Genomic DNA, 17,461 nt, shown 5'->3' on the forward strand with positions numbered 1-17,461 from the left:
GGGCACACTCTTCCTTTCAGCTGACAATTCCTACTTCTGGCCTTCTTGCCCTTTGCTTCACCTGGTAGGGTATCTGAGCTTAAAGAGCTGTAAGGTCTTGTTAAATAATGACTTTGCTTGGCAAGTGACTTTGCTGATGAAGACAGGAGGAACTTATAATTATAAAAAAAGATGGATTGGGCTAATTGCAATAAGGTTCATTTCCCCTTTCTAATAAATATTTACCATCCAATGTTTATAACTTTAATGTTTGGACTCTCTTGAAATGCTTTATTGAATTAAAAACATCACATTACCATTGGCTAAAAGAGGAGACAGCTATATTTGCCAGTAACTTCTGCAACAAATGCCAGCTATTGATGCCAATTTTTTTTTCTTTTGGTAGTTCATATTTCCACAGACAGCTTTGAGCCTTATAATACCGGCATTCTGCAGACAGACAGAGATGCAATGCTGGTGGTGTGGGGATCTCCAGGGCCCTAGAAATGAAAATGGACTGTATTTTAATTTTTCTTCATTCTCTGGTATGCAAATGTTTACAAAGGCAGAAATATTTCAAGCTAGGCTGCTCCCAAAGCAATGGTAGGAATGTTTTTCCAAAGTTACTTTCCCTACACCTTTGAGTAAGGAAATGGCTCTTAATTTTGATTGGTCTCAAAACGGCTATGAGCTGTGAATGCCAAAAGAAGAACGCACAGAGAAGTCCAATCAGAAAGAGGTTCTGTATTGGAAATTCCACCTAAAGAGGAGTAATGGTCACAGAAGGCCAGCACTTCCTTCAAGGGGCAAAAGTTGATTGGCCATCACCTAACACCAAGCACCTGGCCTTGGGCTCTGAGGCATGTGGTGAAGCCTGTGAATCCTGTCTCAGAGTAATATTTGTCAACACATCATTATAGAATATATAAGATTAGCAATGAAACGATTAAATTCAAATATAATTCAAAATACAAATCTGTAATATAGTAATACATGTGTTTCCTTGTCAACACATTACATGAGAAGATCTGGCCCTCAGTCTAAAAACTGCTGTAATTCCGAAGCAGTGGTGAGTATAAATGATAATTTGAAATAGCTGCTCCAACTGTCATGCCGTATGAAAAATACTTGTGACTCCTAATCATGAGACAGTTACATGTACCGCTGAGATTGCGGCAGCTTATTGCCGACTCTCATGATGGAAGGGAATATTCATGTCGATTACAGGTGGAAGGAAAATAAAGATGTGATCTTTCTCCTATCCCCGTTCACTAATTCTCTGAGCTCTATCTGCAGACTCTAGGTGTCAGAACCCCTGCTTTTACACAACAAAGATGCATCCACAAGAAACGTGATTGCAAGGCCACAGCCTCCACCTTCTGTCAAGCATAAGACTTTGGTCCTTGTAAGAGGCAGGAGAAAAATGAAAACTGCCCTCCAGCAGTCACGGTGGTTAGTATCTTTCTCCAAATGTACTCTATCCAGTTTCGTTTCTTCTTTTTTTCATGGTCTGTATTGCAGAAGAAGAGAAAATGTTCAAGTCCTAGAGCACCGATGTGCTTTGTGGTTTTATCCCCTTGGCAGCATCTACGTTCTGTTACACTTCATTATTATTTTCTCTTCAGTAATAGGCTTAAAGTTCTAGAAATTTTCAAGACAAGGGATTCACATGCACGCACCCCCCCCCACTTGCCTCATGACTGTGCTTTTCCAAGCTCCCCCCAAAGGCCCTAAACAGCAATGCAAGCTGAGCAGCCGGCCAGGGAAATTCTCCTTGGGGACATAGAGCTAGGACTTGGGAACAAGGACAGAGTCCCAACTGCCATGCATGAACGTGGTTTTGAAGAGATGCCACCTGATTTTTGGAGTTGAAATGCCTTCACGATGTTCATTCCCCTAAAACTCCTGGCAGGAGTATTTTCTTTCTGTTTCATGGCATCTAGTAGGCAGGTTTTTGTTTTTGTTTTTTTTTCTTCCTAGAAGGGTGATTTAGAGAATTCTGTGGAGAACCCAGCATTATAGTTCCTTCTGACCTTGAGATACCACACATCACTGGTGTGATTATTCTTGTGAAGAACTGGACAACTGTCACTGTCCATTTAGGATACAGGATGGGCGCTGGGGCCGTATAGAGACCTGCACCTAAATGGAATATGCCACGGACCCTAGTAAAATGTAAACTGCATCCATTCCTTAGGAGAATGGAGTATAAATGACTAACATAGATTAGCAATCCATCCTAACACAATCTACTTCTTTTAACTTTCTTTTTAGGGCCTTACCTGCAGCATATCAAAGTTCCTGGGCCAAGAGTTGAATTAGAGCTGCAGCTGAGGCCTACACCACAGCCAGAGAAACACTGGATCTGAGCCACATCTGTGACCTACATTGCAGCCTGTGGCAATGCTAGATCCTTAACCCACTGAGCAAGGCCAGGGATTGAACGTGCATCCTCATGGATACTAGTCAGGTTCTTAACCCGTTGAGTCACAACAGAAATTCCCACAATCTATTTCTAATGCTTAAGGGATCACAGGTGTGAACAATGTATGATCACATTTTATTTCCTTTGTTGCCTTAGAAGCTATACCAGCTCCATTGTGTTATTTATTGGTTGAGTGAGTATTTATTTTTTTGTCAGAGTCTTTGCATATATTCTTTGGACTAGCAGGGCAAAGAAGACGAGGAATATGAAGATAATTGATAGGTTTTTGTTTTGTTTTAGGGCCTCACCTGCAGCACATGGAAGTTCCCAGGCTAGGGGCTGAATTAGCTGCAGCTGCCCGCCTACACCACAGCCACAGCCATGCCTGATCTGAGCTGCATCTGCAACCTACACTGTAGCTTGCAGCAGTGCTAGATCCTTAAGCCACTGAGCAAGACCAGGGATCAAAGCTGCATCCTCATGGATACTGGTTGGATTCTTAACCCGCTGAGCCACAACAGGAACTCTCTGAGTTACTGTTAATATTATACATCTTTAACACATCACAGTCTGTCTTTACATGAAATTATTCCACGTCGAGTACAGTACAGAAACCTTACACTAGTATATACTACTCTTTCTCCTTTTCTGGCCTTTGTGTGGATATCATCTGCCCTTACAGATGTAGCAAACCCTGCACTTCTGGGTTAGTTTCCCACGGCAAATATGCAGGACTTTCTTACTGCCACGGGAACAAATTACCACATATTTAGCAGCTTAAAATAACACACATTTATTACCTTGTATATTATAGATCTGGAGCTTAGAGGTATAATAGCAGTCTCACCGGGCTTATGTCAAGGCTTCAGCAAGGCCAGTTCATTCTGGAGGCTCTGAGGGGAGAATCTGTTTCCCTGCCCTGTCCTTTCCAACTTCTTGAGCCTTCCCAAGTCTTGGCCCAGGGCCCCCTACCTTGCATCACTCCAACCTCTCACTTCTATTGTCTCACCTACTACCCATCCTGATCTCCTGCCTCCCTCTTAGTACAGACCTCTTTGATTGCATCAGGTCCATCCAGAAATTCCAAGAAATGCACCGTCTCAAAATCCCTAACTTAACTATACTTGGAAGGTGGCTTTTACTATATAAGGTGAAGCCTGCAGGTTCTGGGGATTAAGACATGGACATTTACCATAATTCTATTCTTATTTTTTTGTCCAACAGTTGTTTAAATGGTAAATGATTTTTTTTGGGGGGGGAGGGGCCACCCCTGTGGCATATGGAAGTTCCAGCGTAAGGGGTCAGATTGGAGCTGTAGCTGCCAGTCTATGCCACAGCCACAGCAATGCAGGATCTGAGCTGTGTCTGTGACCTACACCACAGCTCACAGTGGTGTTGGATCCTTAATCCACTGAGCAAGGCCAGGGATCGTACCTGCATCCTCATGGATACTAGTCAGGTTCGTAACCCGGTGAGCTGCAGCAGGAACTCTGATGATCTTTTAAAGACATCTGAATATACTTAAATATATTATGTATTTACCCACATAGTTACTGCTCCTGGGAATCTTCATTTCTTTATGTAAGAGTTCCATATTTCCACATACCATCATTTTTTTTTTCCTTCCTGAAAGACAGTCTTTAATATTTCTTATAGCATGGGTCTGTCGGTGATGAATTTTTTTTCAGCCTTTGTATGTCAGAAAAACTCTATTTCACCATCCTTTTTGAAAGAGATTTTTGCTTGGTGTAAAACTTTAAGGTGGCAGGCTTTTCTTCTTTCAGTGCTTTAAAGATGCTTTTTCAGTCTTTTTGCTTGCATTGTTTCCAATGAGAAATACACTTATTCCTACATTTGTTTATCTCTACATAACTTGTCTTTTTTCCTCTGGCTCTTTTTTTATTTCATTTTTTTCCTTTTTAGCCACCCCTGCAGCATGTGGAAGTTCCCAGACCAGAGAGCGAATCTGAGCCGGTGGCTGCAAACTATGCCACAGCTGCAGAAACACTGGATCCTTAACCCACTGAGCCAGGCTTCGGATTGAATTAGTACCGCCACAGAGACAAGCTGGATGATTAACTCACTGTGCCACAGTGGGAACTCCTCCTCTGGCTCTTTTAAGATCCTCTCTTCATCACTACTTTTAAGCCATTTGATCATTATCAGCTTTGGTCTAGACTTCTTCATGTTTCTTGGGATTCATGTTTCTTGGGGTTGAGCTTCTTGGATATATGGACTTGTGGTTTTCAGCAAATTTGGAAAAAAATTCAGCCATTATTTCTTCAAATATGATTTCGGCTCTCTCTCTCTCCTCTCCTTCAGGGCAGCCATCCCACCTTAGGTCACCTGAAGTCCCACAGTGCTTGTTGTTTTCAGTCTTTTTTCTCTTTGTGTCTCACTTTGGACAGTTTTGATTGCTTTGTCTTCAGCACTTATCTCTTCTGCAACCTCTCATTTGCCAGCAATCTCAGGCAGCATATTTTTCATCTTAGACGTTGTTTTCATTCCTAGAAGTCCCACCTAGATCTTTTCCATATCTTCCATATCTCTATTTAACATGTTCAATCTTTCTGCTACCTTCTTGAATATGGAATATGGTTATAATTACTGCTTTAATGCCTTTGTCTACTAATTCTATCACCTAGGTCATTTCTAGGTCAGTTTTTGTTGTTGTTGTTGTTGTTTTTAATTTTTTAGCTGCCCCCACAGCATACAGAAGTTCCAGGGCTAAGGACTAAACCTGAGCTGGAGATTGAACCAGTGCCTCCACGGAGACAAGCTGGATTATTAACCCACTGCACCACAGTGGGAACTCTACTAGGTCAGTTTTGATGGATTTCTCTCCTCATTATGGATGGATTTCCCTGCTCCTTTGAAGGCCTGGTAATTTTTTATTTGGACAAATAATTTTTTGTTTTTTGAGTGCTGGTTTTGTATTTCTTTAAATGTTTCTGAGCTCTGTTCTAAGACTTGGCTAAGTTACTTGGAAACAGTTTGATCCTTTCGGATTTTGCTTTTCAGCTTTATTGGGTGGGGCCAGATGAGCACTTGATGTGGACCTGGTTTTGCCAGACTACTGATGCAACACCCTTCTTGTACTCTACCTGATGCCCATGTGAGCCCTGGAGATGGCTCCCTCTAACATTTTCAGATGGTTCATCTCTGGGCCTTGGGTGGTTTTCTCACACACATGCATTTCGCAGTTCTAAGCGAAAGATTTGTACAGATTTCTGAGATTCTCTCTCTGTAAATCTCTTTCTTCTATGGCTCTCTTATCTATGAATTCTAGCTGCCTCTGCCTCCCTGTACTTCTGGCTTTGTTTCTTCAACTCAAGAAGACTGCTGCTTCTTCAGAGCCCTCTCTCCCCATGCCACACCTGGAGCCCACCCAGGCAGTTGGCCAGGACAATCAGAAATCTCAAGTCATTTGTTTCACATCTCCCAAGAATCACAGTCCTTCCTTGCTTGATGAACTTCACTGTTTCATATATTTTACTTGATTTCTTTCTTAGTTGCTTCAGGTGGGAAAGTAAATCTGGTCCCTGATCTTCCATCTCAGCCAGAGGCAGATGTCAGGATAAGACATGCAAAGGCAATGTTGGGCGCATAATCATTTCATGACTTGATATCCATTTCAATCCTCAAGGGCATTAAAGAAAAATGATGGTTATAAAGATCCATTTGGCATTGGATTATAAGATTCTTCTGGTTGGTTCTGGCTATCTCTGGCTACCAAAAGGGTAAACATTTTATACAACGCTTAATTTTTTATGGCCCTGAGTTCAATACAGAAAAATGCTGATCCTGGAGATCTACACAGATCAGTTCTGCGCCCCCACAGATGGGAGCCACTGTGTTATCCAGAAAGGTAAAAGCAACACATATATCAGTATCAGCTCAAGTTACTGGGTGCTTACTCTGTGAGAGACCCAGTTCTTAGCACCCTATGTGTATTAGTGCACAAGGAGTCTCAGATTTTACCAATGAGGGAGCTAATGCACAGAGAGAAAGCTGGCCCACTAGGAACTAGTCTGTAGGACATTCTGGGAGGAAGCCACAGGAGAGCTTTGTAGGAACCCTAGCAAGACAGTTGACAGAGTCTTAGGTATCTGTTGGTGAGCCAGATGGTAAAATGTGAATTTAGACTTAGAGAGCCAAGGGTTTCCTCCTCATCTGCAAGCTTGTCCATCAGTGCTTGGGTGAAGTCACGTAAGAACTTAATTTTACTGTTAGGGTCATGAACAGATCTCTGAGCAACACATACTGGTTAAGTACCTAATATGTGCCAGGCACTGGCCAAGGCAGGCAGAAACATTAGTAACCAAAAGCAAGATAGCTGCCCTGGAAGGGTTTATAATGGAGAAGATGGAGATTATCAAAACGATAGTCATGTAAACAAGTAAATTGTAGCACATGCTCAAAGACAATAAGCTTATGAAAGCTGGGTTTTTCCTTAGGGGATAAGGAGATCTGGGTGCTACAAGGTTGGGGGGAGGAGGGTTATCAGATGGAAATTTTATTTTATTTATTATTTATTTTTTGGGTTTTTTTTTGCTATTTTCTTGGGCCGCTCCCACGGCATATGGAGGTTCCCAGGCTAGGGGTTGAATCGGAGCTGCAGCCACTGGCCTACGCCAGAGCCACAGCAATGTTGGATCCGAGCCGCGTCTGCAACCTACACCACAGCTCACGGCAACGCCGGATCGTTAACCCACTAAGCAAGGGCAGGGACCGAACCCGCAACCTCATGGTTCCTAGTCGGATTCGTTAACCACTGCGCCACGATGGGAACTCCCAGATGGAAATTTTAAATAGCGTGATCAGGGTAGGCCTCCTTGAGAAGGTTACTTCTGAAACAAACCAACAAACAAAAAAGCTCCCAAAGATGATGGAGTTAGTCACATGGACAACTGAGAGAAGAGCATCCAGATAGAGGAAACGCCAGTGGGAAGCAGAGTATGTGCCCACCAGGGCATCAAGGAAGAGAAGGGAGGCAAAGAGAATCAGAACGGAGTAGGAGAGGGGGGTGAAAAGGGGATGAGGACAAGGGGGGAGGGAGAGGGCTCATCCCAGCACTGGAGTCAGTTATGGTGAAGGAGGAGGAACAGCACAACGCACGTTTGTCTCTTGTTATACTGAACATCAACGGAAACAGACCTGTAAAAGCACAAAGGCGCAAAGTGATGATCAAACGAGCTTTAGACTCCCATGGAGCCTGGGTGAGAGTCTGACGTGGGTGCCGGGCTCAGGGCAGCATTCCCCGAGTCCTGGGTCCCAGCTGACATCTGCCTCTCCTCTCCAGCATCACCTCTTTGGCATCCGTATGACGTTTTCTCCAGCACAAGAAGCTACCGCCACCTATTAGATTTGCACAGAAGAAAGCACCACCAGCCTTGCAAGCAGGATGCTCACAGCAGCTGAGGCTGGCGCCAAGTCAGCCATGCCCGTGGATGCTCCTCCATGCCCCTAAGGAGTCACTCCTGCGAGGACTGGGGGAGGAAAACTCAGACTCTGATTTAGTGCTGGTGGAAAGCTCAAGGAAAAGGTAAGCGGGAAAGCATACTTTGTGCTTCCTGATGAGCTAGGAATAAATGTTCAGCTGTACTGTAACTCAGAAAACAAAAAAGCTCTCCCTGTGTAGAGTCATATTTTGAGCTTCTAGGGAAAAGAGAGGAACCCAGCTGAGCTGATCACCTGTGGACCTCTCACTGTTCTCTTCAAACAAAAGGATGCTAATGAAAGAAAAGAAAATGTCAGGTCACCTTCCTCTCCTTTGGAGTCTATCTTCGAATGATCAGAACCCGCCTTTTCTCCCTCTGTAATACTCACATCTGGGCTTGGTCCCCAGCCTACCTTTTTCTGGCTGAGTGACCTTGGTCCATTACCCAGCCTCTCTTGGCCTCTGTTTTCTGATCTGTTAAATGGGATTCAAAGGAGGACAGCAGCCAGGGCTTCATGTGACAGCACATGGAAGGAGTCTAGCGGAGGGGATCATGAGCCCCCAATACCTGTGCTCCCTCCCTTCCAGTGGCCCGCACTGAACTGGTGTGCAACAGTTGTTCCTACAAGGCAATGGCTGCCACCCTCTGGAAGGAGGCATCCTCCATCTAGCTCCCACCACAGTCAAGCCTGCCCTCCATGGGGCCAGCTCAGCTTAGTCTGCCAGCCAGGGAGGACTTCACAGTGGGTAGAGTGGGTGCTGTGTGTCCACTGGCTCAGCTTGGGGCTCTCCTCTTCTCCACCCTTGGTGCCCAGGGTGCTCCTACTCTTCCCGAATGCTCAGCATCCTCCCCTGAGGTACCACACACATGGATCTCCTGCTGTCACCACACCATCAAAGGACCTCTGAAACCTGCCCTCTCTGACAGTCCTGTGCCATCATGTACTGTAAGGGACTGAAGGCTGGGCAGGCAGACAAGGAGCCTCTTGGCCAGCATACGGTACTTGAAGGAGAGGGTCCATGGTCAAGCCTTAGAGGTCAAGGTTGATGGTGAGCGCAAGACATCATGGCAGGCTGTGGGGAATGACGGGATCCTAGGCTTATCCCACCTCCCCCTCAGAAGTCCTTCAACCCTGCCATGGCTGAGGATGTGAGGCCTGGAAGGGACCCTGGCTGGTGCCTCTGCAGGGGAATGGGTGATGAATATTGGGGAGAACCCTGTGGATAAATGCCCTGTAAGGAAATAGCCAGCAGAGAGGCCAGCCTGCTTGTGAGACACTGCCCTTTTCAGCACCCCCAGACAATGGTAGGCAATACCCCACCTGCAGATTCCACCTTGATTTCCTGAACCAGTTCACATAGCCTGGAAATACTCAAGAGGCAGCTTCCTGCCTCCGAGTCCAGGCTGACCTGTTCTGCTGGCCAGGATCCCAGGGTCTCATCCTGAAGGCACAGTCCTGGTCTATCCATCCATCAGTCTTGGAGCCCACCCAGCCTCCAGGCTGCCTCCCGGGGATGAGCTGCTGTGCTGAGCTCCAGGCCAGCTGCCATGGAGTGGCCCTGCAGCTCACACCTCACTGGCTGGTTCTCCCACCCCTCGGAAGCACAGGCTCTGGACTGCAACTTCAGTCCTGACGCCAACTGCCAGGTGGACCACAGGCTGCCCTGGATGTCTCCTGGGGCCACAGCAGGGAGATTGTCCTGCCCAGGTCTCAGAAGGCAGGTGCCTCTTGGCACATTCATCCTCAGAAGTGATCAAGCTGTCTGCAGCACGGTGAGGAGGTGCCTGCTCTGGGGCTGAACAGATTTGAATCAAGTCCTTGTTCTACTTACCTACTAACCAAGCCATTTTGAACCATCAGAACCTCTGAGGCTTGGTGTTAGCACCTGTATCCTGGGGAGAATAACTTCAGGAGTCCGCGTTGAGGGTTAACTGGGATCAGGTACGTTGGAAGCTTTAGAGCAAAAGGTGGGCACTGCTCAGGGAATGGCAACATTTTAATGGGGTTACTACCTCTCTTATCACATGATCAATTTATTATTTGTTAAATGTTCTCAGCATGACCCTTTCCAATGCTGGGCAGCTGTTATTTCTTCTATATCTCTGCAGGGTTTGATATCAGGTGACATTATATCACTTCCAAGAAGGATAGATTATTTTCTTTTCCCTATTGTCTTAAAGTTTTCAGGTTAAGACATTAGAGAAGGAAAGAAGGAAGGAAGGAGGGAGGGAAGGAGAGAAGAAGAAAGACCTTTGGATTAAAAATGAAACAAATAACACATTAGGCTGTTGGTGTCAGTAGTAATTCTGAATCATCCCCTGGCCAAACTTCCTGTGTGTGGGGGCTGGGTATGTATGCATGTGTATGTGTGTGCCTTTCTCCAGAGACCCGATGCAGATGCACAAGGGGTATAGGTATAAGCATGTGCATAACATCTGATTCAACATGTGTGCGTGTGTCTGTGAACATAACATGCATGTGGAGCATAACCACCCATATCCTATAGCAGAAGCCAGGTGCTCCTTCCTCCCAAGGCCACTTACCTCCAGGTTTCTACAGAAGGTGGCGTTGGTGCCAAATAGGATCTGGCACTGCTCGTTGGCGCTGTAGTGCATGCCCGGCAGCTTGTGCGGGAGGCGCACAGCATGCTGGCTCCTGGGATCTGTGACCAGCAAACAGGTGCTGACTTTGGACCTGAAAAAGCCAAGAGGTGAGCAGGCCTACAAGTGGACCACCTGGGGTTTTTGCTCTGATTTGTCAGTCACCAAGAATGAGGAACCTCCAAGTTATTTATGGGGAGAGATGGGCCAGGCATGGACACATGGACTGCACTTTTTACTCTTTCTCCATATGGCTGAACGCAGATCTTTACTCTGAAGGCCACGTGGGCTGGGCAACTAGAAAGGGCCTGGGAATATTCACCCAAAGGGCAGGTGGTGGGAGGTGGCAGTCTCAGAGCTTTCTTGGATGAAAATGCTTTTGCAATAGAGTCCCTTGATATTTTCCTAGCATATAGCCTTAGCAAGAGTCACTATGAATATAGAAAAAAAAAAAAAGGATTTGGAGTTGTTTTGCTTAATTTTAAATAAAAGTGCTTGGAGTTCCCATCATAGCTCAATGGTTAATGAATCCAACTAGGAACCATGAGGTTGCGGGTTCAGTCCCTGACCTTGCTCAATGGGTTAAGGATCCGGCATTGCTGTGAGCTATGGTGTAGGTCACAGACACGGCTCGGCTCCCATGTTGCTGTGGCTCTGGCGTAGGCCTGTGGCTACAGCTCTGATTAGACCCCTAGCCTGGGAACCTCCATATGCTGCAGGAGCGGCCCCCAAAAAGGCAAAAAGACAAAAATAAATACATACATACATACATAAATATATAAATGTATGTGCTTATCTACAATCCTATAGATTCTCCTGGAGAGCCTGTTAGGCCGTGGCCACTGGTTGGGTCAGGTGACTACACCTCCCTGCTGGCCGTGACAGGTGGCTAACAGATGCCCTGCTGTGGACACCAGGATTTCAACCAGGATGGAAATGTTCAGAGCTGTTGAGAACAGCTCTGAAAAACTACCTGGGGGTTGTGAGGCAGTGGCTCCATTAGGAGGTTAAATACTTGAATGCTTTTATTTTTTAATTCCTAAAACAAGGCAGATGGTAGTAAAAAGAAAACCCAGCCTCTTGCCAAGATTCTTGAAGAAAAGGGTGCATGCAAGTACACCCAGGCTGACGCTCGTTCCCCTCCCCTGGGCTCAAACACATGGTACATTTGAACAAAGGGAATGGGACCTGGACTGTGAATGTAAGCGGATAAAGACACCCTGATTTCCCTGATGCTTCAGGTAAAATAAAATAATGTCAAGGGGCTTCCAACATTTCATTATGATGTGGTGAGAACAGGTACTTGGTAGGAAACAGACCACATTAAAACTAACAAGTCCATGTTTAAGGCCTGTGTACCGCTAAATTTTCTGAGCCACAGGGAAGATTCTGGAAGAAGACCCAAAAAGAGGACAAAAAACCAGAGTAGTGCCCAGGCTGCTACTCCCTGAATTCAGTGGACATTTGATTATAAAAAGCTCACTGAGCCCCTTCAGTCTCCATGGGGTGAAGAGATGATATAATTAACCAGTGAAGCAATCAGGCTCTGTCCATCAATTCCGTGAGTCTAACCTTGAGGTCTTGCCACCAAGGGACCCACATTGTACATGAGCACAGACTCTGTCTGACAAAGGTCTGACATCAGATGGCCAGTTCTTCCACAGAAATCTGAGAGTAGAGTGATGCAGACACATTCTGGAAAGAAAGTGGCTATGAGATAAACCCACCCTGGCCCCACACAGGAGGGAGGTGAGCAAGCCCTCTGCCTCAGCAAATGGACTCCTATCATAGGAAGCATCCTGGGTGCTGAGGAAATGCCCTGTTCCACAGCGGCCAAGGGGTGCTGCCAAGGCCACCTCTACTCACGGTCAAAATGATGCAGAGAAATGAAATGAAACCTTTTCAAGAGCTGGTCACTGCACTACCATTTCCACTGATGAGCATTTATGATCCTCGGCTGGGTGCCCAACTTCAGACCAGAAAGAAGCGAACCTTGGAGGAAGCTAGGTCAGCTGAGAATTCGAAGAGCTTCACTGCTGCTCACACCGGTGGACACTCCCCACATTGTGTCCTTAGGAAGTATGGTCACCCTCACTATGGTACTGACTGTACGGAATGACTCAAGGACTTACTTGAGGAAGTTTTCAAGGTCATCTCGACTGCAGGAGGACCAGGAGAGGTCGCTAGGGTTCCGGCCTTTCACCCACTCTCCCGACATGATGTGAGACCTGCCAGCGCAGGAGGAGTGTTCGTCGTCATGGTTCATCCCCAAGCTGCCCAAGGGAGAGGGGAGAAGGACACATTACAGGCTTTGCACCTCCAGGTCTAGGCTGTAGCACATGACGTCAGCCTAGACCAATTCTTTTTTTTTTTCTTCTTTTTAAGGCTGCACCTGCAGCGTATGGCAGTTCCCAGGCCAGGAGTCAAACTGGAGCTGCAGCTGAGGTCCACACCATAGCCACAGCAACACCAGATCTGAACTGCATCTGCAACCCATACTGCAGCTTACAGCAATGCTGAATCCTTAACCCACTGAGGCTAGGGATCAAACCTACATCCTCACAGAGATAACGTTGGGTCCTTAACCTGCTGAGCTGCAGTGGGAACTCCTAGACCAAGTCCTAAACACAAAAGGTGACTCAGTTGACACCTGGTCCTCTGCTTTCTCTTAGAGTAGACCAGCAGGTCCCAGCTTACAGAGGAGGAGGTGAGAACCTGCTTGTTTAGTGGATGAACATTGATTGAGCATGTAACAGACACTAAGAGCATTCACTCAACAAATAGATAATGAATGAATGAACAAACTGTATTAACCATGACATATAGTTCTTCTGATGGTGTTCCCACACTACAATATCCTAGTACTAATGGTCTACGTGTTTTATTGCCTGGAGAGAAGGCACTATGCCAAGGGCTGGTGGGAACCAACCAAGGCTTTGACTTGTGAAAACTCATGAACGATGATGGCTTTTCATTCATGTCATCGCACCTGGGTCCACCAAGATCATGCCTGTTACCTTCCCCAGTTTTACCTGCAAGACACTGGGATGCTGGCCTAGATGTGGGCGGCCAGCAGGAAGGGGAGCTGAACAGTGCTCTTAGTTCACACATACACTGTCAGTGGGGGAAGCTGAGGTGCAGAACTCATGAAGTCAGATGGTCTGGTTTGCTGACCCATGATTTCCAGGGGAGACTCACGATGTACAAGTGTTGCTCACTCTCTGTCAGCAGCCCCATGGAAAACTCACAGACTTTCATTCATGCAAAAATATTTATAAGAGGTTTCCTGAGTGCCAGCAATGTACAAAAAAGAGAAGGTACTGTGTGTACATGTGCCATCCCTGACCTCAAGTCAGCCTGGGTGGAGACAGACACAAAACGGAGACAATTATGCCCAGAGGGTCTGCCTGTGACTCTGGAACCCTTTATCCTAGTTTTCCTCTTACGCCACTGACCATCCTTCATCACGTTCCCTGCATTCATGCCCTGCACACCCCAGGCCACTCCATACTCCTGCAGAGGAGCGGATCAGCTGGTGCCATCCTACCCCAGGTACAACATGGCTTGGCACCCATGTTCCTCCCGCTGGTAGCCCTCCCTCAACCATCCATACATGCCCAGTGGAGGGTATGCTTACCAAGGGTCAAATGATTTATTCTCCAACCTATTTATAGTTAATCCCCGTTTTTGTTTTTGTTTTTTTCTTTTCGTGTTTTAGGGCTGCACTTGCAGCATATGGAGTTTCCCAGGCTAGGGGTCAAATTGGAGCTGTAGCCACTGCAACCCAGATCCTTAACCCATGGATCAAGGCCAGAGGTCGAACCTGCAACCTCAACAATGCTAGTCAGATCTTTTTCCGCTGTGCCATGATGGGAACTCCCAGTTAATCCTTCTTAATTCAATTAATACACGTAGCTACACGTTGTATTAATCAATGTAATACGTGAATGAAAGTAAAATTGTTTTTGGGAATACCAATTTAGCTAGTAGCTAAAACAGGCTACTACCAAACTGGATGTGGGCAAAACAACTGCAAAGAAACAGAAGCAAAAAAAAAAAAAAAATTTGTCCTCCAGACTGCTTCATTAGGGTCTCTCAAGTTCTGCTGAATCTAAAAGAAAAAAATTCAAACTGATGGCATTGCAGTTGTGGTCTGTGGGAGAAAGGTGCCATGGATGTCCAATGGCTTCCCTCAAAAAGAGGTTTTTGAGGCATTCCCATCATGGCTCAGAAGAAACGAATCTGACTAATATCCATGAGGATGTAGGTTAGATCCCTGGTCTCACTCAGTGGTTAAGGATCTGGTGTTGCCATGAGCTATGGTGTAGGTCGCAGATGTGGTTTGGATCTGGCATTGCTGTGGCTATGGGGAAGACTGGCAGCTGAAGCTCCAATTTGACCCCTAGTCTGGGAACCTCCATATGCCAAGGGTGCAGCCCTAAAAAGACACACACACACACACACACACACACACACACACGCATGCATGCATGCAAAAGAGGCTTTTGAGAGAGTTACTGTTGTGGCGCAGCAAAAACAAATCCGTGAGGATGCAGGTTTGATCTCTGGCCTCGCTCAGTGGCTTAAGGATTCAGCATTTCCATGAGCTGTGGTGTAGGTCATAGATGTGACTCAGATCCCACGTTGCTGTGGCTGTGGTGTAGGCCGGCAGATGTAGCTTACATTCGACCCCTAGTCTGGGAACTTCCATATGCTCAGGGTGCAGACCTGAAAAAGAAAAGAAAAAGAAAAGAAAAAAAAAAAAAGGCTTTTGCTCCTACCACAAAATTGGCAGGAAAAAAAAAAAGTTTTCATGGTTTAGGTTAAATCAAAATGAACCTAAGAATGTAAGTATAATTTCTCATGTTTCCCCACTTGAACCAGTTTTCTGGTCCATTGGCCAGTTGACTGACTATTCTATGGTCCTGTCAGGAGAGAAGGCTTCTGCAGGCCTACATGTTGGTGGCCACCCTTCCTCTCAATCCAGACCACTCCTGCCAAACTCCCCCTGGAATATGCTGGCTCCCAGGACTTCCCAGGGCCCTTCCAACTCATCAAGGTTCTTCCAGGGCAGCTTTCCAGCCCAGCCTGTCCATTAGCAGCCAGCACAGAGCAAGCACTCTGTAATATTTATTGAATAGATCAGCTATTTAATGTAGAAGAAAGCATCCAAAAATCAGAGGATCCAAATCCATGATAAGTGTGCTGGTTCTAGGGTGGCAGCAGCTTGCTCAACAGAACAGTGGAAACTATCTCTGAGGAGATGCAGTCTTGCTCTCTTGCCTGGATGTCAGGGATCCACCCGCTTAGGGTTAAAGATCAAAGGGATTAACAGATACATCTGACCAATGGGAATGGCTTTTCATTGTCATTACTCAGTTTACTTTTTTTTCCTGTTAGCTACACTGTATCTGCACCTCTATCTGTACTTATGCCTGTATCTGTACCTCTGTCTGTATCTGTACCTCTATCTATATCTGTACTTTTATCTGTAACTCTACCTGCACCCGCATCTGTATCTGCGCCTATACCTGTATCTGTACCTCTATTTGTATCTGTACCTGTATCTGTACTTATACCCATATCTGTACCTCTATCTATACCTGTACATTTACCTGTATCTGTATCTATCTCTTCATTTCAGGGAAGATAGGAACTGACTGGTTCTTCCACTGCCTGGAGCAAAGGGATATTAAAAGTCACTTAAATTCAATTTAAGATTTGATTTGATAACTGAAATAAAACCAGTGATAGAGTTTTCAAATGGATAGATCTGAAAATTTTGATGACTTTCAGGGAACTCTGCTGTATGTGTAAAAGTTACAGAAATACAAGGTTTCATGAAAAAAAGTGTCTCTGACCTCCATTCCTAAGGACAATGTGTAAGCACAGCACGGGGAACAGGTCAAACTTTGTCATGGCCGATGTGGAGAATCTGGCCCCAAGGAGATCAACACAAGATCCCAGGCCACCTCCCATTGAGCCAGGCTGGGACGTCTTCAGCAGCCACCTCATTCTCTTTGTCACTGGGAAAAACCACAATCAGAGGAGACCAAAGCCCTAACAGAATGGCCTCACCAGGTATGGAGGAACCTATCACTTGTAACCACTTTCCATTTTTCTCAATGTTTCTCTAGTGGTCAAGCTGCTTATAAGACACATCAGAGACATACACAGAAATCCTCAGGAAAGCTGAGTGCACCCTCAACAGCTAAAAGCCCGCAGGGTGTTAGGTTATAGCTTCATTCCTCCAGCCCTCAAGAAGGACCTCCCTAAGGAATGCGCCAGTCAGCAGATCGGCCGAAAGTGTGATTCTTGGGTTTCTGGAGCTTGTCTCTAATATAGCCCCTTGATCTGATTTAAAACGTTCAAATGCTCACTAAGTGCCTCATAAATTTACAGTCTGATGAACTAGCATTGGGGTGGGAGGCTTAGTAAGGTGAGGTCTACATAAACTACGGTTTATGCTATTTTTAGTTTAATTGACAGCTCACTTGACTGAACAATGCATGTTACTTTAGGTTTATGTCTGTGGTAGCACTACATTTCAGCAAAACATGAAGCATTCTGCATGCATAGTAATCTTAACATTAAGTGACTGAGATTAAGGACACAAATGGGCCTCATGTCACATGTGGCCCAGATTTATCAGACACAATAAGAACTTAAAGGCCTCCAATAGATTTAATCTTAAAACAAAAGAACGCATTGCTTCGTGTATTTGTCTCAGGAAATAATGACCTACTCCACGTGAGGGTTCTGAAAGGCAGCGCTCCACTCATCTTAGCTTCACCCCAAACCCTGGAAGGTATGGGAGATGCTAGCCGGAACATGTGCCTTTTGGGAAGCTCCCGTTTTATGTGGCTCTGAGCCTGTATGTCTGTCTCTCAGACACTTTGGAGTTTTGATGTCAGGTTTGTGAACCAGGTCTGCCCCTCCTCAAAGTACTCTTGGCCGGGTCTGTGAAATGAACATGGTGGCAAGGGATGAAAAAAATCCTAGAAACAGCTCCTTT

At 45.7% G+C, this 17,461-nt stretch overlaps 1 protein-coding gene across 4 annotated transcripts in view; it reads right to left on the reverse strand.

Moving 5' to 3' along the window:
- Window positions 1–17,461, reverse strand: part of ADAMTS17 (ADAM metallopeptidase with thrombospondin type 1 motif 17) — a 385,992-nt gene that overhangs the window by 151,630 nt on the left and 216,901 nt on the right. For all 4 annotated transcript variants that reach the window (XM_047766837.1, XM_047766834.1, XM_047766835.1 and 1 more), the window contains exons 9-10: window positions 12,579–12,719; window positions 10,390–10,540 (exon numbers count right to left, since the gene is read on the reverse strand). In XM_047766837.1, coding sequence (XP_047622793.1) covers window positions 10,390–10,540; window positions 12,579–12,719 — 292 coding nt within the window. The remainder of the gene's footprint in view (window positions 1–10,389; window positions 10,541–12,578; window positions 12,720–17,461) is intronic.

The sequence above is a fragment of the Phacochoerus africanus genome, chromosome 2 (genome assembly GCF_016906955.1).
Source record: "Phacochoerus africanus isolate WHEZ1 chromosome 2, ROS_Pafr_v1, whole genome shotgun sequence".
Lineage (NCBI taxonomy): Eukaryota > Metazoa > Chordata > Mammalia > Artiodactyla > Suidae > Phacochoerus > Phacochoerus africanus.